A 27,906-nucleotide genomic window follows, 5' to 3' on the forward strand; every position below is an offset into this window, starting at 1 on the left:
AATCACACTACGGTAGGGGACCCTGAGAGGTCACCTTGCAGGGTCCCTTACCTCCACCGGCCTGAAGGCGAGCCAAGTGGGGGTGGGGGGGGAACACTGTCAATTTGGATTATGTTTTTCACGGAATCAAATACAGCCTGGTATATACTGGAGAACTTCATAAATACTCTCTGACTAAACCATAGCCCCTCCCAAGCAGACAGACCCAGCTATATTCTGAATCCTCTACCAGATATGTGTCCCCCTAACCCACTCCTGCACTTAATACCAATTTTGACAGAAAACCTTTGTGGTGTGCTTTACTGAACCCAGCCCTTTTGTGTCCTGCCGTCTGATTTGTTATGGAAGTAGCTTTTCAAAGTTGTAGGTCACACTCTTGCAAATGGACCGCTATTTTTGTTTTTTTCTCATTATAAGGAGAAAGTTAACTGGCAAAGGATGATTTCTGGCAAATCTCTCTTTAAATGAAAAATCTTCATAAACGATAATTATTTGCTCAAGTGGGCACGATCGCATTCAGATTTTTACAGTCAGGTGTCTTAAAACAGACAACACCTGCACCCCCCCCTTTCTGCACAGATTCAGTGCTGCTACTTTTTCTGAGAGCAGGTTGGCGCCTCCCCAAGTCCAGATGCTAATGCACTCAAGGAGTAGCATCCAGTGACTTTGGTGGTTTTAACCTGACTTTGGGTTTTGCTTATTGCAGGCTATCTGAAAGCATTTGGCATGGGCGCAGGACGCCGGCAGGCCAGGCCGAGACGTCTGGAAGTGATGCATTGCTAACACAACACACAGGGACATGCGGAACATCTGTTTAGGACTCTGGCTGAGTTTAACAGCATTTTCTTCCTTCTAAACCACAGGAACAAAGATTATGTTGGGTAGCAAAATGAAACTCCTTTAAAAACAGGTGAGATACAGAACCACTTCTCAGAAAATAAATTAAATAACAGCCAGGCTATTAAAAAAACTGGAGTGAGAGTTCTTCCAGGTACAGCTCTAAAGGAACAAGGAGCGAATGGGGCTAAAAAGCCAGGGCTGGGCGCCTGGGTGGCTCAGTCAGTTAAGCCTCCAACTCCTGGTTTCAGCTCAGGTCATGATCTCATAGTTCATGAGTTTGAGCCCTGCATGGGGCTTTGTGCTCACAGTGTGGCGCCTGCTTGGGATTCTCTCTCTCTCCCTCTCTCTCTCTGCTCTTCCCCAGCTTGCTCTATCTAAAAGTATCAAAGAAAAGAGAAAAGCCAGGGCTAACTAGGGTAATGAGAAACACTCAGGCCACAAGGGCTCATAAGGCAGGAGAGGTGGGGCATTTCCCCCTGTGACTCAGGTCTGGTGTCATTATTGGCAATGGCATAGTGGAATTAGTGTAGACACTCAGCATTAGAACAGGATTTCAATCCTGAATGGTCTTCATTCCCTCTGTGTGACCACAGTGTCCGCCACAGTACGATGGGAATAATACCATCCTTGAACATTGCTACTGAGATTAAACATGATAAATACCCAGCCAATAGCTTAGGGTTAGCACATGATCCATATCAATAAATAATATAATTTCAACACACTATGAATAAAATCAACATTATCACTGGTTCAGAGTAAAAACATGACCCTTTATGCCAGTACAGGGAGGCAAGTCATATCTCCAAATCAGAAATAGTAGTGAATTTCAGGAGTACTTGAAGGGAGTTAAGAAACTTGTGTCCAACTCCTTAGTCTCTGCTTTATGAAACCTATCAGTTTCCTGGTAGGAAAAAAGAAAGGCAATGACCAGAAGATTGATCCCTGCGGGGTCCCTAGCTTTGGCCCACTATAAATCTACAGAAAACAACCGAAGAAGTTCCACAGAAATCCATGTGGAATGAGTTCCCAAAGCAGAGTAAAATGATTCAAAGGGCCACTGCTCTACTGTGGGATTTGTTATGCTGAGGTCTAGTGGGTCAGTGTGTATTCTCTAATGGAAAAGTCTGGAAGCCTCTGGTGCCAAGAGAACTTCAGTACCCTGGCATCAGCATCAAAATTGGGTTCTGCCGGATTTTGTGAGATACCAGTATCCTGACAACAAGTTGCTACCATTAAACATTTTCCCCAGTTTGAAATATCTGATCAGAGATTATTCTACCGTGAACTTGAGGGAGAGGGCTACCCATTCACCATTCACTACCTTTTGAAAGAACTGCCCATCCCCACACTCCATGTTCTTTTATTCTGTCTGCAAAATCATATTTTCACAAGGCCTAGGGCCATGCATTCCCTTGGCCCTGGTCAACCACATCCTGTCTGCTTTTGTTTTACCTCTCTCGAAGGCTATATTCAAATAACCCCTTAGTAAATTAATCCATTAGGGCCATGGTTCTTGATGTTGGCTGCACATTAGAATCACCTGGGGAGCTTTTTAAACAAATACCCATACCTGGGCCCCAGTCCAAGACCTTATGACTAACTGGGATCTGTGTTTTTGTGATTACCGAGTGCACACCACTTCCTGGCCACAAATCTGGGGCTGTATGTACCCAACTTCTGTTAGTCATTGCCTCCCTGAGAAGCTCTGGGGTAGCTGTAGTATACACATGGACCCAGAAGTATCCCTTCTGTATCTTGCAGGCAGAGAAATATAATTTTGAGCGAGTGGCAGCTGAGTTGTAGTTTGGGAGAATCACTAATTTGCCTAAGGTCTAACTTATGCACCGAGAGGTACCTTCTGGGTAAATGGAAATTGATGTCATTATAATTCAGTCTTATAATGATTGTGTGTATTTGCAAGTGAAAAATGCAGAAGTATATCTTAAATTGTCATGTTTTCTTTAAAAATCCTTTTTTAATATTTACACAGTCGCTATACAGTGTATCCAAATAAATAATAAATGTGTGTGTGTGTGTATACACACACACACAAAAAAAAACCCAACCCATAATTCCACACCAAGAGATAACTATCATTAATATTAAGTTATATATACAAAGTGCAGGCTTTTTCCCCCTTAAGATTTATGCATGCATATGTATATACATATATATTTGCAGGAAAACTATGGGAGATCAATACTAATTGATCACTTTTACTATAAAGACATGGAGTAGTCTTTTATATATTGTTTTGCAATCTGCCTTTGTGCCGTGTGTGTGTGTTTATAGAAGTATACATATTTATATACAAGAAAAAGTGAAAAAGGACAATCTATATTTTCATTTTTGGACATGATTCATTTCTTTCTCATCTCTACTTCTCTTGCTTCCTTTGTTATAGGAGATGCTCCCAAAGCATTTCCATGGTATCCATTGTTCTTAGAAGCTATTTATAGCTGTACCCCTCCCTTCCCACCCACACCCACCCTTATCCTTTCTCTGCTAGGAAACAAGTGTGGCCAGCTACGTATAGCCTAGCCCATACCCTAGGGTTGTAAAGAGAGCAGGCCTGAGGAGACATTGGACATGAGGACAGATGGTTTCAACTCCAACTCACAGACCGGGCAAGAGACTGTTCCTCAAAACCTGTGGGTGATTATCTGAAATCCGCTCCTATGCCTTTTAAAGACTACACAGGTATGTTTGATACCAGAGTCTATGTCCCTTTTTTTTTTTTTTTTTTTTTTTTTTTTTAATTCAGGCAGAGAGCCCACTCAGTATGACTAAATACCCACCAGGACAATGAGCCCAGACAGCAACTCTCCTCCAAGGCAGTAATTTACATATGTCACTATAGTTAGTGATTATTACCATTCTTTAATTTCACTAAACCAGTCATGTCCCATGTTTTCATCTCCAAAGACCATTTTTATTACTATTTCCTTCATAGGTCCTATGCTTTGAAATCCTTTTCATCATCCTCCCTTGCCCAAGAAAAAAGATATGTGTTGATTGTTTTGACTCTCCATATTCTTTGTAATCTTAAAGTATTTAAGAGCGGATTCTGAAGTCGGTAGAATAGTCAGTCTTCTTTCTTGCCCATTCTCTATTCTTTTATTCATTGAAATCATTCTCTAGCATCAGCACACAGGAGGGTCTACGATGATTCCACATTGCCTGCAAGTCACAGCCAACTGCTCTGCCTGCCTTTCCAGTCTTCTAGGAACTGTCCCATCATGTCAAAAATGACTTAGTTTCTGTAGCACCTCAACACAAATCCAAGCTCTAGTTTGATTGATCCCTGAATTCTTCAGGCTCACCTCAGTGCCGTTGCCCACCATATTGCCTTCCATGGGATGCCCTTCTCCCTCCTATATAAAGATATCCTGTTTCCAAGGCATATACAACTTTCTGACTCCTTCATGAACTTTTTGGTCCTGACTTGGTTCACAGGAATGTCTCACCTCTCTGGATAGTTTATCTTACTTATAGTCACTACAATACGATGTTGGGGAGGAGGTGCCTGGCTGGCTTAGTTGGTAGAGCATGAGACTTGATCTCAGGGTCATGAATTCATAGAGCTCACTGTGCTAGGGGTTCCTTAAAACTATATACAATGTGGATTTTGTTTTCAAATGTATTACTTCAGAACTGTTCATTTGATTTATTTCATACTTTTTAATCAGTGTCAGTTATGGGTCCCTAACATATAAATCATATTTAAATGATTAGCTCATGAATAAGTGGCACAGCAACCAGAGAATCACAGCAAGAAAAAAACAGGAAAAATTAAATTAAAAGTTATTTGCTTGATTATTTACTGATTGGTAGAAAAGAAATTGCCATTATTGATTACCAATGTGTTTCATTAATTCCTGCTTTCCCTTTCCCTCATAACTAGAAATAATTAAGGACCAGTGTTATGCTCTCTGAATGCTCTCCAAGGCTGCAGGAAATCCCAGGGCCTGGCCAATCTGCTTTGTATCAGCTCTGGCAGATAATTAGATAAACACAAGGCCTGCTTTGCATTGGCAACACCACTGTGATTGAATATGTCAGGCAGACCCTGAAGATGACAAGTGGGAATTCTATTCTCTTCTCCTCTTGGTGCTGAAAGTTCCTTTAGGCAGTAGAACCCACAGACACATCACCACCAGCTCTTGTGTTTCTCAAACGCTTCCAGTGATCAAACCCACAGAAAAACCCAAAGAGCATAAAACATATCACACCTCCAGTTTTTACTCTCTTTAGTTTTTAATTTCCTTATTGTATTTTTCTTTTTGTTCACGTTTCAAAGCTCCTGCTCAGAAATTACTCTTCAGAGGGCGGATTTACGATGCACATTACTTCAATTCTTGGTTCCTCATGAATCCCTCCCACCCTTGTCCCATCATGTTAATTAGGGAAAGTCAGGCAGTTACTACAACAGGGAACTTATGGGTGTCACTTCTGATGACAATGACTTTCCAGAATTGCCCCTCAGTCACAACATGATTAGTGTGCATCAGGAGATAGAAGATCCCCCCTTTCAAATCCAAGGTCTCTCTATAGGAATGTCCTTTGCATATCCTAAACTGAGACAAGTCAGTGTCTCAACATTCACAAGGAACATTTGCATATTTCATTTTTGAGCTAAATCATTTGAATTTCTAGAATTCATACCATCTCTATTACAAAGTTCTATCCATTCTCACTGGTTCTTTATGTGTTGGTTTCTTTCTCTGATAGATTAACAGAGTAAACTATGCTCTTGGGTCACTGCAAACACTTTTAAGAACGGGTCCACAAAGACTTCATCAGAAATTGGTCTCAAAGTGATAAAAATGCAATGTTTCTAACTCTGCTCCAAGGAAAATTGTCTATTAAAATCCTTTTTCTATCCAATAAATTAATTTGCTTTGATTCCCTCCCTTCCAACCACAATAGAAATACATACACGTTCAAAACTAAAGAATTATTAGATTATATAATTTAAGGAATTAAGGAAATCATTTATTGGTTAACGTCCAGAGGATTACTTTTTTAACCTTATGGTACAAGTGATACCCAAATTTTTAAAAAATGTAACAGCTTTTAGGGCATCTGGGTGGCTCAGCTAGTTAAGCATCTGGACTTTGGGCTCAGGTCATGATCTCACAGTTTGTGAGTTTGAGCTCTGCATTGGGCTCTCTGTGGTCAGCACAGAACCCACTTCAGATCCTGTCTCCCTTTCTGCCCCTCCCCAATTTACGCACACGTGCATGCACGCACACACACACACTCTCTCTCTCTCTCTCAAAATAAATAAACTTAAAAAAAAAAAAAAAGAAAATCCAGACTTGACATAGGGTCATGGTGGCTTCCGATGTGTCTAGACTTGTCCCTTTTGTTGCTGGAGCATAGGAAAGTCTGGGTAGGGAATAGATGGGGATGGTGAGATTCAGAAGGGTGGTTATTATAATGACTATTTACAATTGCTAAGAAAATACTTAGCCACTGAAATACAAAGGATATCAGTCTTGGCTCAAAAAAAATTGCTTAAAGAGGGGTGCCTGGCTGGCTCAGTTGGAAGAGCGTGCAACTCTTGATTTTGGGGTTGTGAGTTTGAGCCCCATGTTGGGTGTAGAGATTACTTAAGTTAATAGCACTTAAAAGTTTTTTAGGGGCACCTGGGTGGCTCAGTTAGTTGAGCCTCCGACTTCAGCTCAGGTCATGATCTCACAGTCTGTGGGTTCGAGCCCCGTGTCGGGCTCTGTGCTGACAGCTCAGAGCCTAGAGCCTGCTTCGGATTCTTTGTCTCCCTCTCTCTCTGACCCTTCCCCGCTCATGCTTTGTCTCTGTCTCAAAAATAAATAAACATTAAAAAAAAAAAGTTTTTAAAAAAATTGCTTAAAGAGAAATTATGGTGAACCCTTTGACTTGTACATTTTTTTTAAGCTTCATCAGTCCCGAAGCTACCTTACCTACATTATAGATTGAGCTACTTGCATGTAAGGTCTATTTATGTGTTTTCCACCTATTCTAAGTCCCTAGAACAATAAATGGAATATAGTATTTGTTGAATACTTATCCAAGTTTTTGTTGAATACAAAATCAGGCTCCATAAATTTCCTACAGTCTGTACAAATTCCTAGGATAGTGTAGTTTCTCAATGAAGGGATTGAAATGGAATGCTAAAGGCCTAATGTGATGATTCATTTCCTAGGTAAGACTAGCATGGTTTTATGTTTTTTTTTTTTAATCTAAAAGTTGTCCTTCCTCACGCTGCATAATAATTGTACAAATGGTTAATTTTGGGTGGGAACGAATTAAAATTACTCCTCAAAATTGGCTAAAAAGCAAATGTCTGAAAGCACTGACATATCAGTGGTGTTATTTTCATATTTTACATGTACACATGTATTAACTACGTTATTCAAAATAACCTATGAAATATATATGCATACACATATATATGCAAGCTACTTTTAAGATATAATAATTTCATGTTTGTTTGTTTAGTGGGATGAAACCTAGAAATCATCTTGCCCAACCTGCTCTTTTTAATAGATATGAACATACAAGGCACAGGATCTGGAGAGATTTGCTCAAGATCAAGCGTTAGTTAACGAAACAACTGAACTAAGACCCAGGACTCCTGATTCCTGGTGCAGAGCCCTTTTCACTACCCCATGGTCTCTTTCTAAATGATCATGGCAATTTTCCATTCCACTGAGCACTAACACTGTCCTCTGCCAAACACATGTGAGCAAAGCCAGGTTTTTTTCTTACTGTAATACTGACACTTCTCTGGAGAGACGGGAAGGCCAGGGTGATGTTGATATCTATTGATGATGTTAATATCTTCATTTTAGGTACCGCCTTTCTCCATGATCTTGAGGAGACACATGCATTTGTAATTTAAGGAGAAATGGTAGGATCAACACAAAGAGGTTTCCTCTCTATTAATTCACTTTGCTCAGTACACCCCAGAGGCCGCTGAATCCTTTACTCAGTTTTAAATCACTTCCTTGATTGGGTTCTTGCCATTTCTTTTATAGCTGGACCACTCTATGATCTCAGGCATTAAATCTTTCTCTAGTCTAGACTAATATTTCTTACCCAGGGTTGTGTACTGTTGAATCCTGATTAGATATACTGCAAATGCAGAATCTGGATTCTCAGAACTAATGAAATGGACATTGTTTTATACGCAGAAAGCCTAATTTGGGAGAACTTCCAAAAAGGAACTTGGATATCCATAGTTACTGACAACCAAATCTAATAAGCATTTTTTTAAGTATGGGAAAATATGGCAAAATTGCTAATTTTCAGATGTGGGAATGTACAATCGGGGAGGTACCAGACGGGTAACAAATACCATTAATCTAGAATGACTGGCAACAGATGGGTAATACTGGAAACTGTAGGTTGCTATACAGTATAATAATGTGTATGTTGAATTTTTTTCCAGAGAAAAAGAAGTTTTGAATTTGTGTTGGAGACATGAGGATTTGCTTTATAAAAGTGGATTTTCTGGGGGCGCATGGGTGGCTCAGTCAGTTAGGCGGCCGACTTCGGCTCAGGTCATGATCTCGCAGGGGTCTGTGGGTTTGAGCCCCGAATCGGGCTCTGTGCTGGCAGCTCAGAGCCTGGAGCCTACTTTGGATTCTGTGTCTCCCTCTCTCTCTGCCCCTCCCCCGCTTGCTCTCTTTCTCAAATAATAAACATTAAAAAAAAATTTAAAAAATGGATATTCTGATGAGGTGGTCAGGACATGTGTATTTTATAGCATGAAGGAAACTTATATAATCCCCGAGTCGGTATTGTGAGGACTGGTGGTCTCCCTTGGGGATCACCCAGGTCCCTCTCTGGGGCCTTCCCCTTGAGTGACTTTTAATTAGTGGTGAGAATCATACAATTTTTAATACTAGCTGGGACCTCATAAATCACCTGTCTCCTGTGGGACCAAATCCCACCTGCAAAGGACGATTGGCAGATCAAGAGCTATTTGTTCAGCCACTCAGAAGTTCTGAGAAAGGATATTGAAACTTCGGTTCGACACAAAGCCTTACGAATCAGCCTGATTTCTAAACTCTGTTTTCCAACAACTATGAATCAGAACTGGCTGGTATAAAGAACACAATTTGTGTCTCTTAAAAATTTTCCTGACAAGTACCTTTTATTTTGTTAGATACACTATATTCATCAGATGCATTAGGAAATGTTTTAAGAAAATATCTAAAGCATCACAGTGTCAATACTTTGCAGAACATGGAAAACATACTTTTTCTGCCACAGGAATCCCTTTACTAGAACATACACACACTCACACACACACATACACACAGAATAATTATTTACTCAAATGGAGTGCTTACTATGGATGCTAAATGCCTTGCTTGAATAATTTCTTCCTCAAAAAGAACCCTTTCTAATAGGCACTATTAGAACTTTTATCTTATAGATGAATAAATTTAGGCTTAGAGAAGTTAAGAAACTTGGTCATAGGATTGCAAAAACAATTCAAACTAAAGCAATCTGACCCCAGAGCTTTGATTCTTCATCTATGGGATGAATGTTCGAATCCTCAAGGCTCAGCTCATTCATTTCTAGGTCCAGGTCCGTTTCTAACCTTTCAAAAAGAGAATAATCAGGGCGTCTGGGTAGCTCAGTTGGTCAAGCGTCCGACTCTTGGTTTTGGCTCAGGCCATGATCTCACTGTTCGTGAGTTTGAGCCCTGCGTCAGGCTCTGTGCAGAGTCTGCCTGGGGTTCTCTCTCTCCTTCGGTCTCTATCCCTTCCTTGCTCTCTCTCTCTTGAAATTAAATAATCTTTAAAAAAGAGAGAATAACCAGTGTCAACTCAGAATCACAGAGGACCTTTGAAAGCTAGTCAGTCTTTGCTCTGAATGCTAGATCTAGTAAGCCTCATCCTGGGCCAGCCCACCCTGCCCTTGAGCTCAACTTCTGTACCTTCCTACTGATGCCTTCCCTGTGCTTCCTGGGTACAGCATCTACAAAATATTTCTCTCTTCTTTGTAATAGACATGTGTTCCCATCAACGCTCTGGTTCTACAGCTGACATTTCACTTCCTTAAGAAATGCTTTTAAGCTTTCTAATGGGCTGTCTTGAGTTCACATTGTCATGGGGATCTGTTCTTATTTGTCTGTTTACTTTTCTTGGGTTTTTGTTTTTTCCAATCTAAGTAATATGATCAGGAGGTAATGTATCCTGCTCTCCAGCTGCCCAAATTTAATTTTAAAGTCCTTCCTATTTACAGTGGAGGTGTTTTATTTCAATTCTGCTCATAAAATGAACAAAGTTAACAAGATGTGCCTGAGATAAACAGTCTTCCAGAGATCATGTTTCTGAAGCACGACTTAGCACATTCTGTCCAATTCCACCAAAAGAACGTAAGCCTAGTATAAAAGGACATATTGAAATATGTGGGCAGGGAGTGGATAGGAATAGGAAACAGTGGATGGAAGAGAGAGATGGGCACAATAATTGCCTTGATTTCAATGAGCTGAGAGAGAAATTCTTCCCTAGATTCGTCTGTCATGACAGTGTAGTTAGAGCACCCGGGTCTATGAGGAAGTAAAGAGAAAGTGGTGATGGAATTTCCCGGATAGGAAAAGGCATCTTAAGTGTTTCAGAGCTGGTTGATAAGGAGGGCCATAGATTTTCAATAACTTATGAAATACACATCTGTCACAGACCAGTGGATGAAAGCCAGTCCTTACTTCGAAGGAGGATTATGTTCAAAAAACGATCCGATGTCTTTATCTTTTTTATTAACAAGGCTACAAGTAGAGAAGTCTACAGTGGGTGGATGACAAAGGGGAGAGATTTTGTGGTAATTTGTTGAATATGGTTTATTCTTTATCCTCTTTATGCTCCATTCCACTCAGGGCATGGCACAAAAAAAAAAAAATGACAGTTTTAGCCTTGTACAACTTAAAAAAAAAAAATGCTTTCATTTAAACACATGAGTATTGCGATATCTCTGCTTTATTTTCTTTTTTAATTAAGCACAATGGAAACTTTAGTCATGAGCCACTCCACTCTGTCTCATTAAAGCTTGTGACTCACAGGCTTTGTGATTGGGTCCCATAATGGGAAAGTGTTTATTGGGGCATGGGGGAGAGATTGTTGCTGAGCTGCTAATGATACCATATGTGTCCAAATCTACATTCTTATTACTCCCGTGGGTCTGCAATATTATATCCATTTCTGCCATGCAGTGTCCATGATGGCGACTCTGAATTGATCAACTGTTACTCAGAAAGGCGGCTGTTGGGTATTTCTAGGAAAAACCTTTGTGGAAAAAGGAGCACCTACTATGTACTACTAATGGAATGGAAATGGGTTTTTAATATTAAAACTACTTGGGAGGATTAGCAAGCAGTAGTAAACTGCATGACAACTTAAGAATGCTTTGCACTAGCATGCTATCCTGCTGTTGCCATTTTCATTTTGCTATGCAGAGTTTATGCTATAATTAAGCAATTGTGCTGTACAGCTGGCTCTGAAATATGAACTTACCCAACAAAACATTTAAGAATGAGTCAAGCAGGTATTCCTGACTCCTTTACCCAGAGAAAGGAAAGGACGGATTTTGCTTTGGTAAACGGAAACTTGCCCTTTATAACCCTATGTACAAGAAGTAGGCATCCTGTGAACCACCAGCAGAAAGGGTTGCAATAGATGTACTGAGCTAAACCAGAATGAAAATTGTCTTCTTCGGTGCCCCAGGAAAGACAGGGAAGGGACCCAGGTAATCACTGTAATGGATAACAATGAAGCTTAGAGTGTCCAAGAGAAAATGCTTACCAAGGCAACCTTTACTTTGATGTGATTACAGGCTCTCCTTTTCAGGTGTTTCCTTTAGGTCATTTAAGTAGATCATTCAATAGACAATGTGGTTAGATTATTAGATGTAGCCTGGGGATGTTGATTGGAACCTGCTATTGTATAGATGTCTTTACCCTTGATTTAGTTTCCCAACTGCCTATTCAGCCTTCTCTTATCAATGTACCCATCAGAAATGAGAACAAACCAGCATTCAACTGATATTTTGGTTGTTGAACTGTGGATGTTGAACTGACCTATATTACATCTTGACACGAAGGATGGATTAGCTATCAGGTAGCTCAGCCTCAAAGATTTCCTCTCTCCTTCAGACCCCTGTGGCATTTCTCTGGCTTCAGTCTCATGACACATCTAGGTAACTAATCCCCTCTGAAGCAGACTGATTTAATCTTCTCAAACTGCAGCCCTTAGTTTTATATCTGCTAGAATAAAGGGAGAGGGGGCGGCCTTCTCTTATTCCTCAGCTTCAGGCTGAACACCCCACCAATTTCACCCTTCTGTTCTTGTCAATGAGGCATGCACCTGCTATTGACCCCTGGCTGTGATCCTCAGAGGATAGAAGCCACTAGGTTCACAGCAAGTAGAAAGGGCAGTGGTCATAAAACTACCTGACTCTGGTTTTTAAGCTTAGAAAAGTTTCTTGACAATCATACCACATAATTATCTTTCTGGAAGATAAATGTTCTGGCATAAAAGCGTTGGATGTTTAGTTTAGCTTGTAATTTCGATCCTTGGACTGTTATTGGCAAAGACTGCCAAATCTTATTCTCACTAGTCTTGGGGCATTTATTTTCTTGGGGAGAGCATTTAGGTGTGGCCATCTGTGATAGCAGAACACTGAGGTTCTGTGCTCCAGTCACAACTGACCAAGCAACAATCACACCCAAATATTAAAGCGATCATTCAGAGCTGGCGGCTGCATTTCTAGGAGAAATGCAACCCTCGGGGACAACCAAGGAAATCCAGCTATTCTGTTCAACGCTAAATAAAATCTAAGAATTGTAGGTCATCCGAGAGTCAAGCAATGTCATTGTCAAACCACCAAAAGAAGTTAGGAATTGAGGAACTGCTTCAGGGTCATGTTTGGCACAAAAGGAAAAAAATTAGGATGGAAATTCCCAAATTATAACATGACCTAGATCCTTCACAAAGCTCTTGCTCCCATAAAGCTGTCACCCACTGCTATTTTAATCAAACCCAGCCTTCATTGGAGCACTATCCTGATGCAGCTAGTTTTAGCAAGAGCACTTTGGCGGAGTACCAGTGACAAGTGCAGTGATGTTGGCACTATTTAACCAGACTGCGGTTCGTCGCTTCCTGCAGAGATGGTAAAATGTAATTCATTTTTGTTGGTATTGGTAGCCGTTCTCTGTCTAAAAGGGCAGAACATGTTCTGCTGTTGGGCTCTTACAAACACATCCCTTTCCCACTGATGTAAAAACAGACCTCATACACCTCCATGGTTTCATAGGCTTCACTCTTTTTCCCTCAAAAAGCTGAGTCACTGTTGCCATCAAGGGTCTCTGATCATAGCTGACAGACATCTCAATATGCGTACTAGGGAAGCAAAGGATGCTAGAAAAACCATGCTTCAGGAGGAAAGGAAATAGAGGAATGGAGAGAGAGAGGAAAGGCTCACACAGCATTTTAAATTCATGGAGGGATTTAACAGAGATCTTGGCTCCAGTGCCACACATAGTCCAAACCTCCTTGTCCTCTATTTTATTTCCACTACAGAAAAATGGATACCGAACAGCCACTGAATTACACACGTGTGACTAAAACCATACATGGCCAAGATCCACAGAGAGGTTCGTTCAGTTTACTAACAAACTGCCCAGAACAACTGCCGGAACTATGGCCATGGCTGGCTCTAAGGAAAGAGCTAAGCTTTGGAACTTCACAAGCACATATGCCTACGTGTCAACGCGACTAGGTCATCAGGTACCCAAATATTTGGTTGAAAATCATTCTGTGAGAGTGTTCTCAGATGAAACCAACGTTTACACTGGCAGACGGAGAAAAGCAGAGCGTCCCCCATGATGTGGATGGGCCTCGTCCAAGCCGTTTCAGGCATAACCGTCCCCTGAGTAAGAGAATTCTCCTGCCAAACAGTCTTTGAATAGACACTTGGGCCCTAAAGATTTTGGACTTGCCAGCTTTCATAATCACATGAGTCATTTCCTTATCAATAATTAATATATATCATATATAGATAGATATAAGTATACTTCTGTATAAGTATATATATATATATATATACGATATATATATATCATATATATATACACACACATATACACACACCTTATATATATATAAACCTTAAAACAGCTCTCCAGTTTTAGACTTGAGATCTAGGCTGACCTAGTACACTTTCAGTGCTGGGAACTCCTCTTGGCCCTGAACAGAACTCTTACTCCAGTGACAAATGCCTGTGTACCACAGTACAAGTGGGAATAAGTAGCATTCACATATTTGATCATTCTTTCTTACCTTAAGGGCTAACCATCGTCTGTCTTCTTCCATTAGTACCTCTAAGACTTAAGTTTCAGTCAACTATGGTTGAAGCCTGATAGCCTCAGATTTTCCCCAGGTGTTAATCCAAACGATGATGAATAAAGAAGATTATTATCATGATCATCTAAAATTCAGCCAGTAGCCAAATAGTTGTATTGTTGATGGTTTCTTAGAACATGGCCAAGATTTGCAGGCCTCATTGTATCAAAATATATGGCTCCGTGTTAAGAAAAAAAAAGTCACACCTCAAAAGTGTTTCAGAAAAAATGTGGTAGTCAAAAACACATTTCCTTAAACTTCATGCTATTGTTTGTGTTAAGTTTCCTTACATTTTGGAAGAGAGATGGCCTTCTGAGGAAAGCAGATGGTTGGAATATTAGAGAGCATGGCCCTGCCATCACAGAAACTGGTGGTGAGGTTGTCTTCTGTCACAGTCTCTGCGGTGTATCTGACACGTTTAGGGTCCTCAGCACTTGCACTGAGAAAATGAAGGCGCTATGGGCTATCAGTAAGTGGTCACTTCAATGTATTATCCTTTTAACTAATGTTTTAGCCATCTAGATTTATTGTGAAAATACAACAGTTAGCATGTTTGAATATTCTGGCTTTCAAGGCTATCCAGTCATATTGATGCAGAAAAATAAATCCAACTTAGATAATCCCTTCATACTGTCATGTTTCCAAATAAAAAGCAACACATATTCCTGAAAAGATGACAAACTACTGAGCTATATTATTTTTTGCCAGCTATTTTCCAAGACAGCTATTTAGTTCCAGAGAACACGTGTCCTGAATCTCTTGTTTTTTAAGGGCCTCAGCGAAACCAAGTAGCTCATCTGAGTAGGCAAGTGAAAAAGGGATTAATATTTACTGAGCACCTACTCTGTGCCATGAAATATTCATGTATATTCTTTTCTCATTGAGCCTTGACAGTAATCAAGTTTTCAGTACTCACATAAAGGAGTTAAGCAGTTAGGTGATTTGTTCAAGTCACAAAGCTAGTAAGGGACAGCACCAAATTAAAACCTGTCTATGTGATGACTCGATCTTCCCATACTGACTTACTCAGGCAGACTGTCACTCGCAGACGGTAATAGTATAACCTCAGGAACCAAGCAAAGCTTGGGAGTTTTGAACCCAACATTCTATTTTGATGCAAAGTCACCCATCTTTGCAAGTGTCGTTTTTTTTTCCCTCCATTTGTAAGGTAACAGTCACAACACATGTCCTGGGCCACAGAACCATGGTCTCTGGAGATTATTAAAATTATACATATACACACACAAACATACACACACCCCTTTACATATATGCATACATATATTATAAATGCTTTATGGTGCGGTGAAACTCTTGGAAGAAATAAAAGCATATGGTGATCAGTAACAGAATTTCATCAAACTTAAAAATGGTGGGTACTAAAAGAATTGCTAATCTAAAAGGTAATTTTAAACATTTTCTTAAATGAGTTCTCTAAAAACGTTACTCGTTCAATTAATAAGTATACTCGCTTATGGAAGTTCCAGTGAGAAAATATTTATTTTTTTTTATTTTTTAATTTTTTTTTTTTCAACGTTTATTTATTTTTGGGACAGAGAGAGACAGAGCATGAACGGGGGAGGGGCAGAGAGAGAGGGAGACACAGAATCGGAAACAGGCTCCAGGCTCTGAGCCATCAGCCCAGAGCCCGACGCGGGGCTCGAACTCACGGACCGCGAGATCGTGACCTGGCTGAAGTCGGACGCTTAACCGACTGCGCCACCCAGGCGCCCCGTAGTGAGAAAATATTTAAAATGACCCCATCTCTACTACAAATGTATGTGCCTACGTTTCTACTCTTTTCACTCATTTCCTTTTTGCTCTTGGCAAATGACTTTGCTTTCTGCTAACATATTTAAGCAAATGAATGGTCACCATGTTTCCTTTCATATTGTGGACAAACATTGAAGATGTGAAGCAGAAGGTGTTACCTAGAATGCAGAGACCATCTGTGCAGTTTTCAGATTCCTGGCTGAGCCCTTCACAGAATTTGCCCCCGTTTCTTGGGGGTGGTGCCGTGCACTCCCGGATCCGCAAATGCTCGCACTCTGGGCTGCAGACTGACCATTCACTCCATACTTCCCAGCTCCCATCCACTTTAAGGGAAACAAATGGAAGCCTTGTTAGAATGAATCGGGCAGCTGTCAGGAGACTCACCCCAGGACTGCTGTTGTCCTTAAAGCTGGATTTTAAAGAAATCACCACCACCATAAAAAACAAAATAATTCTGCTTATCTTCTCTCCGTGATTTCCTTCCTAAAGACGGAGGCTAACAAAAGCGGTGGTGTAATTCTCTTGCTATTTCAGGAGACCAGTTACTGAATTTAGGCAAGCATTCGCATTATCAGTGCTCTTGGATTGGCTAATAATGTCATTACCCATTCCATTCTCAGTCTTTCATGCCCAGCTGTGTCTTAGATGGACGGGTAAAGTATGTGCAGTAACCACTAGCAATCGCCACTTCCTTGTGGGTTGACAGTTTAGAACTAGACAGTAGTAGGAACTATCTTTAAGCCCTAAAAGCCCTAAACAATAAAAAGTTAAACCTATATGTATTTTGACAGTATTAAAGTAAAACAGATCAGTCAAAGCCCCAAGACACCAGGACTTAACATAAATAGAATTTCATGGGTCATGGATTGCTGCTGTATGTAGAAACGAACAAACTAATTTTAATTCCACTAAAAATTGACCCTAGAGATAATGGCAGCTGTTTGAGGCAATTGTCCCTTTACCTCCTAGGAATAGTCCAACCATGCTTATGTGGGTTAAGATCGTGCAATTTTTAATCGAGAGCAATTAGTCAAGAATAGGGTAACAAAAAAAAAAAAAAAAAAATACTGAACTTGAAAGCAAAATGTCCAAGAACTTGTCTTGAGTGTGTTCACTTATTGGCTCCTCAGCAATCCCTTTGACTTACTTTACTATTTCTGTCAACTGGGGGGTAAGAAAACTCACAACACAGAGTTAAATGACATCGCATTTATAAAAGTAGCTTGCACAGTACCTGGCACATAGTAAGCACTCAATAAATGTTGACTGAATAGGAGTTTGGAAGGAAACTCCAGGAATAAGCTGTTGGTGAGAGCCTCAGCTTAGCTTTCAGTGGAAGTAGATCTGAAATTTTAAAGACCCGAGGCTCTAGCCTAGCATCCTTGGAGTTAATGTTTTATAATGCACGGGAGGCCTAGGATCAATTTGTTTCTCAGTGGGAGGACATGCTTTCCATAAAGAAAGTCATCTCCATCTCATCTACTCCTCATTGTATAAATTGGGCTAGAGCCAGGAAGAGATGAACAAAAGAGCTTATAAAAGCCATATTTGGTAAAGGAAGGGTCTATTCAGAAAGGAAGGCAAACATAGGCCAAATGCAAAATAGCAACTCTGTGATACTGTACAATCTCTGCTGGTTTTACTGTCAACAAATACAAAGCTGATAAGGTGAGTTGATTGGTAATTGATGATAAAGGGTCAGATGTCTGCTACCTGCTTTGTGCTCACAGACAACTCAATCCCTGCTAGTTATTGTGCCATCAGATGGGAGAACCCAAGGAGAGAAGCAGATGGCTCAGCCCCACCAAACACGGCTAGTAAAGAGACACTTCAGAGCATGATGGCTTACTGATGGTGAGTGTCCAGGATCATCTATATATATGTCCCCCAGTGGAGGTATTTCACCCACGTTCTTGCTATTATAGTGAGTTCCACATTAGCACTTTGGACAAAGGCTGCATTCTGAGAACGTGGGAGAGGATAACTTTGGGAAGGAAGGTTATATTCAGTGCTTCACACCAGCTTAATCGTGTCGGTGGATGAGAAGGGAAAAGGGAATCTACACATATCTCACCAGGACAAAGAGAAGTGCACGTTATTTTCTGCACTGACATTCCCTCACAAAAGGCCCCACCATTGAGAGGAGCTGGGTTGGTGCAGGTCCGGGAACGTTTCTGCCATCCTCTACCACAGCGAACATTGCAGGCTGACCACTCTGTCCAGGAAGACCAGCCTCCATTCACTGAGAGAGAAAAATGGGGAGGGGAGAAAAAAAGGAGAGAGGTTTTTACTGATTGCCTACTATGTGCTAGCCACTGTGCCAAGGTGTTGTGAGTTTGGCATCCAGGGACCAAGAGACCCTGCAGACCCACACTGGCCACTCGATCATGGGGCAACAGTGGGGCTTACCTCATCTCTGTCCCTCAGTCTACTCATCTGACACAAGAGGGACACAGGATTTTCTTTGTGGGGAATTAGGAAAAATAGGATGAATTCATCAACCTATCTCTAAAGCACTTGAAAATCTAGCGTACAGGCAGAAAATATCAGCATTTGAATTTCTATTACTTAAAATGCTTCAAAACCCAATCCCAGGACTCTTCGGCTGTGGAGGGGAATGACTTTACTTAAATAGCCGGGAAGTTTTGTTTTGTTTTGTTTTGTTTTTTAATGCAATACCTGAGACATTCAGCAAATAGTGATGTGTGCTTTTAAGGCATTTCCTATGCCAGGAGAGAAAACTGCCCACAGCAGGTCTGGGGAGGCTGGGGGTGGATGCTGGGTTTGGGAGGGCTGGGAAGCAGAAGTTGCCCACCTCAATTCTTTTCAAATATAAACACAGTGGGAGAAAAGAAACTTTTAAGATTAGTTTTAAAAGACAGGGATCGGAAATGTCACTGTCGGAGGGATCGGGAATGTCACTATCTCGTGGACGTCCCATACTGGAGGTGAGAGCAAACACAGTACTAGCAATAGGGACATGTTCTCACCTACCAAATGGGAGAGGCAGGAGACAGCACAGTAGTGGATGAGCCCTGAAGTCCTTTCAGCTCTACACACTGAAATCCCTCTACTTTGCTTTCCGTCCTCCCTATCCATTCCTGGCGTTTGGGCTGGTCTTACCATAAACCACCACCGTGGCTGACAGGCTCCTCCTCTTGGCCACGATGTTGGCTGCCATGCAGGTGTAATTGCCGGAGTCGGAGAGGCGCGCCTGCCGGATGATGAGGTTGTGGTCAGCCCTGGTATCAATGTTTTCATCTTGCTCGGAGTCAATGGGCTCCTCATTTTTCAACCATTCCACCTATAAGAAGAAAGGAATGTTCACTTTACCAGTCATGTGTAAACAAAACAAAACAAGCAAAAAAACCAACAAACCTCTTTTCTGGAATTGGAAGGTGGGTAGTTCCGGCGTATGGGAGGGAGACAGACGTTCCTAACCTCTAGAGCCACAGCAGTGATTTTTTATTTCTCTTTATTCCATTTCCCATCCCTTTTATTTAGCAAATTTGGTATATTCAGGAAATGAACACTCAAGTTAATAAACTGGAGGCAGGAAAGGAACATAAATACCTACTGACTTTGACCCATTTTTAAGAAATGCGGTGGAAGAGAGAAAAGAGGTGACTACAATTAGGTCATTTCATTATATTTCATCTTAGTGCAAACTCTGATGGTAATGACTATGTGTCTATAACAAGCCCAAAATGCAGCTCACAAAATCAACACATCCATGCAGAACTTGTACTTTGTGCTGAGAGGATATTATGCTGTCAGACAAGGTTTCATGTCCATGTTTGCATTTGAACAAATTTTAAGAAAGGTGTGATAATGTATAAAAGGCCAATGTAATACACATTTGGGCAATCACAGGCAATTAAATTCAAATCTCGGTATTCTCTAGTTTTGGAGATACATATCTTTGGTGATCAATTGCGTTACTCTTTCAATGATGCAACAGACAGTGGGTTAGATGCCCGGCACATTTAATGACCAGCCTCTCTTCTGGAGGAGAGGACTTTTAATACCCTCTGGGCACAAGCTACTTCCATCTTGATTTATTTTCTCTAGATCACTCCTGGATAACCTGTTTTCCTCTTTCTAGTTCCACTTTTATCCTACCCTTGGCGTTATACTAACTAGTATAAAGTGATTATTTAACATTACTACAGTTATTATGATAGAGATAATATCATCCCTTCTATGCCTAGATGATATTATCTTCCCTTCTAGGCACAGAAGGGATGATATTAGGTGGGGACGGTATATTAGCAGTCCTATAACGGATATGATGAAGGCCAGGAAGATATACACTATAGATATTTGATAATTATAGTATTAACCATAATCTAATGAGTCGAAATCACTTGACTTTAATTGTCATATTCAGTCCATTCTAGTCCTTTTTGTGTTCATTCAGAGGCTAGACTTATGGCTAACAGTGAAATTAATAGAACTGCCATGGTAAGCATGGTTGACAGGTTATTTGTCCGTGAGGCTCAGGGTAGAGGCAGGAGGAGAGCTATTTCCAGGTCAAATGATGAGAATGCAATGGCGACTAGGAAAAACTGGATGGAGAAAGGCAGGTGGGCTGATCCTATCGGGTCAAATCCGCACTCATAAGGACTTGCTTTTTCTGCATCGACGTTTAATTGAGGCAGTCATACTACCCCTTCACTTTCCTTCAGCACCTAGAGAAGACACAGATGGAACCTACTGCTCCTCTAGCCCCTCATCCTCGCCCAGCTGGGGTGTTCCACACTTAGTGCCCCTATTTTATCAGGCAAGCCAGTTTCACCCAGAACAAACCGCCTTCCTTCCTCATTCTGTCCTCTGCTTCTACATCCAAACATCTCCGCTTCCTAGTGTCATCTTGGTAGCACTACATGTATCTCATTTGACAATAAACATTTAGCTCCAGCTACCAGCATGTGGTATATACACAGACATTGAACAGACGCATTATAACCATAATTTAACCCAGAAAGCAAGAGTGGTGGCTACACCAAAGAGACATCACATAGAAGGAAGCATATGCACTGGGGGACTTTGCATCATACCCTGCCCACCACTGGTGAAGATAACTGAAAGTTGGTTTTAGTGTAAGATGCCTCATTCCTGGGTGTCTGGGAGGCTCAGTCAGTTGAGCGTCCGACTTTGGCTCAGGTCATGATCTCACTCACTGTTTGTGGGTTTGAGCCCCGCATCAGGCACTCTGGTGTCGGCACAGAGCCTGCTTCAGATCCTCTGTCCCCTCTCTCTCTGCTCCACCCCCGCTCACGTTCCCTTGCTCTCAAAAATGAATATTAAAAAAAATAAAAAGATACCTCATTCCTGTTTAAATCCAAAGAATTCTAATTTACCAATAAACAAGGGGCAACAGTTGTAGAACAATTTGTTGTCAGTCTCTAATAAAAAGGGATTTACCTGTCATAAGAAAACCTATTATGGGGAGCCTGGGTGGCTCAGTCAGTTAAGCTTCTGACTTTGGCTCAGGTCATGATCTAGCGGTTCATGAGTTGGAGCCCCACACTGGGCTCTATGCTGACAGCTTGGAGCCTGGAGCCTGCTTTGGATTCTGTGTCTCCCTCTCTCTCTGCCCCTCCCCCATTCATGCTCTGTCTCTGTCTCTCTCTCAAAAATAAATAAACATTAAAAAGAAAGAAGAAAACCTACCATGATCTTTATAATGAAATTTACCCCAAGTACCGCTCCATTAATGAGAGTTTAGAATACCTAAAATCATCACCATCCAAAAGCTACCCTCAACGAGGTCAATTTTAGAAAATAAAATGGCATACAACAGCCAAAAGAAGTCTCAGAACAGCTTTTACTGTCAAGAAGGGATGAAAAAGGAATGTGGTGCAGGGCCAACCATGAAGTAAAGAAGAAAGCCTGATCACCACCCCCAGGAGTTCCTGGAGGGCTCAGCCATGTTCCAGCCTGGATGGGAAGGTGCTAATAATGACCCCAAGCCCAAAAGCACTGCTCAGTGTGACAAAGCAGGGCAGTGGAATGGATTTTAAAACACACCTGGCCACCAGTCTGTGGCAAAATGCCCTCCATTACCCACTGACACTCATATTTTGCAATCATTCATTTATTTATCTGATGAATATTCAAACACACACTGAATGTCAGAGGTGGTCTTGAGAATTGGGTAAAATGAGATCAACAAAACCCTCATTGCCTCTTCTTACATGGATCTTATGGTTAATGGGTAAGATGGAAATAAAGAAGTCAATCTACATCGCCACCAGAAAACAAGAGCTGGGAGTAACACTGTCACCAATATCTGGGATGAAATGCTTACTGTAAGGCAAAGAGGAATGGACTTTTAAAATCGCCATCATGGCTATGACACTGGAAAGAACAAACTGGTCTGCTTAAATTAGGTCTGGGAGCTTCTGTTCCACTCTACTCTCCTAGTTGAGAAACTCTGAGTGTAAACTGCCTGGTTTTCTGATTGCTAATTGCCTTACTCTTGCTATTTGTGGTACCTAGAAAGCTGCTCCCTCATGTCCCCACCCATGTCTTCATTTACCAGAGATCCCCACAAATAGCCGGTCAGTATGTTGGGCAAATCTGACCCATAAGCAAATTACTTCCAGAGAGTTAACAGCCAGAAAGGGCTCTGGAGACCAAAACCAAAGGAGTCCCAGCACCTGAAAATAAAAGAAAGCCTTTTTTTTTTTTTTTAATAATAACATTTATTTAATTTTGAGAGGGAGAGACAGAGCACAAGTGGGGGATGGGCAGAGAGAGAGGGGGACACAGAATCCGAAGCAGGCTCTAGGCTCCGAGCTGTCAGCACAGTGCCCAATGCAGGGCTTGAACTCACGAATCCCGAGATTATGCCCTAAGCTGAAGTTGGATGCACAACAGACTGAGCCACCCAGGTACCCCATCAAAGAAAGCCTTCCTGAAGGAATTTCAGCTCAGAGGAAATTAAAACCACCATAACCAAGTAGAGGTTTGGCTTCAAATTGAAAACATATAAAAATAAACCATACACAAAAGTAAATAGCCAACAGACTAGGAAAATCTTTGCTAAAAGTCTGGAAGAAAGGAAAAAATATGATCCGAGGAACCTTAATCTCCATAGCTCGAGCTCTCATAAATTGATAAAAAATTTTTTCCTTGGTAAAAAGGATTTTTTTCCTTTTTTTTTCTGTATTTTTTCCTTTTTTTCCTGTATTTCCATCCTTGGTAATACAGCATAAAGATAAAGGAAAAAAGAGATACATGGCAATTAGAAATTGAGTAATTATCCTACACAACTAATAGAAAAGTTAGACAATGTAATGAAGTTTTCCTACCAAAATGCCAAAGAGTAAAATTATACACACATACATAGACACACACATACATATAGTTTTTATTTTTGTGGTTTGATCTTTGCTCACCTTGCAGAGAATGGGGCATTTCTGCTATTGCTTCTCTACCATTATCCCCTTTCTTAGCAACCCCTTTCAGTAGCAGCCTCTACCTGGGCTGTCTGCTGCTTCCATACTTGCCTCCACAGTTGATTGTCCACAAAGGGATCAGATCGTGTCACTTTCTGGGTCTAAATCTTTCAATGGTCTTGCATCCCACTTAGAACAAAATCGCAAATCCTTACACCAAGGCTAACAAAGTCCTTCTCAGTCTGGCCCCCCAATCAGTTCCCCACCTCAGAATCCCCAAGTAGCCCCTGCTCACTCTACTCCAGCCCTACTGAAATCCTTCATGTCCTAGAATGCTCAAAGCAAGTTCCCAACTCAGGGCCTTAACACGTGCAGATTCCTCTGCCTGGAAGGGCTTTCCCACAGGCACCCCATGGCTCAATCTCACTTTCCATTCAGGTCTCAGAGCAAAGTTACCTCCTCAGGTCTTGCCTAACAGTCCTTTTTATTATAGCAACCCCCCTCTCCTCTCTACTGCTTGCCCTGTCCACTTCAATCTTCTTCCTAATATTTATCTCCATCTGATAGTCTTTTTTTTTTTAAGTTTGTTTATTTATTTATTTGGGGAGAGTCAGAGATAGTATGAGTGGGGGAGGGGCAGAGAGAGAGGGAGAGAGAGAACCTCAAGCAGGCTCCCCACTGTCAGCAATGAGCCCAACACAGGGCTCAAACTCACGAAGCCGTGAGATCATGACCTGAGCTGAAAGCAAGTGTTGGATGCTTAACCAACTGAGCCACCCAGGCGTCCCTCCATCTGATAACCTCAAAGATAGTAATGCTTTATATGTTCTCATTATTATGATCCCAGGAATTTACTAGGAAAGTATTGGGGCTACAAATGAGGATTTAGTTATTTATTTTTTCTCATTATTGTAAATTTTCTTTCTTTTTATTTAATATAATCATCAAATTGGTAACATACAGTGTGTAAGGTGTGCTCTTGGTTTTGGGGGTAGATTCCTGTGGTTCATCGCTTACATACAACACCCAGTGCTCATCCCAATAAGTGCCCTCCTCAATACCCATCACCCATTCTCCGCTCTTCCCCCCTCCCATCTACCCTCAGTCTGTTCTGTGTATTTTAGAGTCTCTTATGGTCTGCCTCCCTCCCTCTCTGTACAAACAAGGATTTAAACACCATAAATTGTTTTTGGTGGAGAAAGGGAGGGAGGGGGAGAGGGAAGGAAGAGGAAAAAAGAAAAACGTGTGCCAAAGCCACACATCAAATAGAACTTTGTTTAAATTATGATTCAAGGGGCGCCTGGGTGGCGCAGTCGGTTAAGCGTCCGACTTCAGCCAGGTCACGATCTCGCGGTCCGTGAGTTCGAGCCCCGCGTCGGGCTCTGGGCTGATGGCTCAGAGCCTGGAGCCTGTTTCCGATTCTGTGTCTCCCTCTCTCTCTGCCCCTCCCCCGTTCATGCTCTGTCTCTCTCTGTCCCAAAAAAAATAAATAAATAAATGTTAAAAAAAAAATAAATTATGATTCAAAAACATGATTTCATGTTACATAGACATGAAAAGTCATGATTTTAACTAGTGAAAACAGAAAAAGCTCCTCATATATGAAGAGTCAAAATTAGATGTTTAGTGTTGACACAAATTTATAAAACAAACATACATATACTTAAAAAAAATGACTGGAAGAAAATGTAGTGTGTTTACAGGTGCTTTAGGAGAACACTACAGGTAACCGTTCTTTTCTTCCTGGTGGTTAATTGTGGCACATTCAACGAAAAGCTATTTAGTGATCTGAAGAAAAATCACGTTAGCTTAAAAAAAGTCTCATTTAATTACCATGTGGCACAGTGGTTTTCAAATTTATATTTAACCCTGGAATGTTTCCTCAGTTCAATGCTCCTATGAAAGCACAAGATGAAAACTAGATAAGGAAATTTCTTATAACTGATGAAGAGCCACAGATGTGAGGGACCCTTAGCTGTTTTACCATGGCCATTCCCAGACCACTGTTTGCAGAACTCCAGGAGAGATCATTCATGTCCTTCACTACGACAATCATGCCCTGTAGAGATGTTCAGTGTACCACCATATAAGTTGAACCCCCCATACAATCGACCCCCTACCCACCCACCCACCCACATGTACTATGGACGTATACAATGGTCTGCTGCTGGGACTCCCCATGTCATAGCTTGAAAAACACTGACAAAGGATGAATTAGGGATCATAGTTACATATACACGTTGTGGTGTACTTAGTGTTTATGGTGTCATGACTGAGGTCCCTCAATCCAATTATGTTTATAAATAAGCAGTGCATTAGTAGACTTCTAACTGTGGGCCCGTTTTTTATCTGTAAACTAATAGTTTATCCATTAAACGGACGGCAGGATCTTTATGAGGAAATCAGTTTGGTGTTTTCTGGGCTTATAAAAATGACAAATTGCTTTTGGATTTATGCTTTTGTCACTTAAAGAAATTTTAAAACATTTTTGATGAGCTAAGTGCTCCTAAATGGAGAATAGTTTAATAAATAAGATAGAAAAAGCACTCCCTACACCAGAAGTTGCAAACTCAAATGTTCCTAGGGGCCAAGGAGGGAACATAAATTACTGAAGTGGCCCTGGGTGCAAGACATCCATGCGCATTGCTTGCATATTAAAGACAAGGAGCTGTTCTTCATTTCCACGAAGGGATGAGCTCATGCTCATTTGTCTTAAAAAATGTTATTTCTTTCTGTCTCCTTTTGTTTTCCCACTTTAGGGAGAGACATGGGTATTAAAAAAATAATAATAATAAAACGAGTGCAGTAAAAATGGCAATGACCTCATTTTTGCTTAAAAATCTCTTGCTTTTGGGGTGTCTGAGTGGTTCGGTCAATTAAGCGTCCAACTTTGGCTCAGGTCATGATCTCAGAGCTCATGGGTTCGAGCCCCGCGTTGGGCTCTATGCTGAAATCTCAGAGCCTGGAGCCTGCTTCGCATTCTGTGCCTCCCTCTCTGTCTGCCCCTCCCTCCCCACCCACCCTCCCTCCCTCCCTCTCTCTCTCTCTCTCTCTCTCTCTCTCTCACACACACATACACACACACACACACACACACACACACACACACACACACACACAAATAAACATTAAAAAATTCAGGGGTGCCTGGGTGGCTCAGTTGGTTGAGCGACCGACTTTGGTTCAGGTCACGATCTCACGGTTTGTGAGTTCAAGCCCTGCATCAGGCTCTGGGCTGACAGCTCAGAGACTGGAGCCTGCTTCTGATTCTGTGTCTCCCTCTCTCTCTGCCCCTCCCCCACTCATGCTGTGTCTCTCTCTGTCTCAGAAATAAATAAACATTAAAAAAAATTTTTTTTAAAGAGAAAAATTAAAAAAAAAAAATCTCTCGCTTTTCACGTATCACGGTAAAAGTCAAATTTCTGGAGTATTCCGTCTCAGTGTCAGGATGTATGGGGAAGTGGTGGCCATTTATGACAAAATGTAGATTACATGACCCAAGCAAAGGTGCAGCCACCAGTCACGTTCAGACTGTTGCAACCAGTGTAACCAGGGCTTCAAATTTTCAGGGGAAAATGGGGATGTATATTCTAATGTATGACTTCTTTCTTTCTTTTTTTTTTAAAGATTTTTTAAAAAGTTTATTTATTTTGAAAGAGGGGCAGAGGGGTAGAGAGAGATGCAGAGAGAGAATCCCAGACAGGGACGTGGGGCTCGAACCCATGAACCATGAGATCATGACCTGAGCGGCAGTCAGACACATGACTGACTGAGCCACCCAGGTGCCTCACTCATGTATTATTTCTTGATTCTAACATGATGCCTCAAAATATATTGTGAGGGCCAAACAAAATATATTCATGAACTAGACTCACTCCCTCTTCTCCATAGATACACACCAGCTTTCTGGCCCCTCGTGCACATTACCACAAAGAGGAGTTCAATCTCCGTCACTCAAGTTCATTCTATTTCATTAACTCTGCCTCCCCCATCATTCTAACATGTTATGGTTCAGATGTATCAGAGGCCACTCTCAAGGCTTTCTCAGAGAAATGTCTGACAAGTATCATAAGGGCATGAATATTGAGTCAGATTATTTTGCAAGAGCTTGCTAGCGCTGGAGGGCCTTAATTATGCGCTTAACGAAAGCCACACAAATTTTCAAATTAGCATTATAGGATCAATACATTGACTACCTTGAGGCTAAGGGACATTTGTATCACTAAAGTCAAATGACCTCGTGCTAAGAGGTCATCTCTTTGACAGAGAGGCTTACCAGTGCAGAAGGTACTGGAGGCATTCACCCCTCAGAGAAACAATTCTTCACATGCTTCTCCTTATTTGGTATAGATGGATAATTCCAGTTAGGAGTGTGTGAAGAAACTAGTTACTTAGACGTAATGAGCTTATGGATTTGCAGGATGCCCGCATCTATTAGCATAGTGTTATGTACAGATGGCCTGCAATTTGCAGATTTTTCCAGTTTATAA

The 27,906-nt window shown here is 41.2% G+C and overlaps 1 protein-coding gene across 12 annotated transcripts in view; it reads right to left on the reverse strand.

Moving 5' to 3' along the window:
- Positions 1–27,906, reverse strand: part of UNC5D (unc-5 netrin receptor D) — a 568,239-nt gene that overhangs the window by 103,690 nt on the left and 436,643 nt on the right. For 8 of the 12 annotated variants that reach the window (XM_086703728.1, XM_086703727.1, XM_086703726.1 and 5 more), the window contains 3 exons: positions 19,134–19,314; positions 18,085–18,252; positions 16,169–16,333 (listed from right to left, as the gene is read on the reverse strand). In XM_086703728.1, coding sequence (XP_086559854.1) covers positions 16,169–16,333; positions 18,085–18,252; positions 19,134–19,314 — 514 coding nt within the window. The remainder of the gene's footprint in view (positions 1–16,168; positions 16,334–18,084; positions 18,253–19,133; positions 19,315–27,906) is intronic. The other 4 variants (XM_086703735.1, XM_086703731.1, XM_086703732.1 and 1 more) reach the window with 1 other exon arrangement.

Source organism: Puma concolor, chromosome B1 (assembly GCF_028749965.1).
Source record: "Puma concolor isolate L17-30 chromosome B1, mPumCon1.1.hap2, whole genome shotgun sequence".
Taxonomy (NCBI): Eukaryota; Metazoa; Chordata; class Mammalia; order Carnivora; family Felidae; genus Puma; species Puma concolor.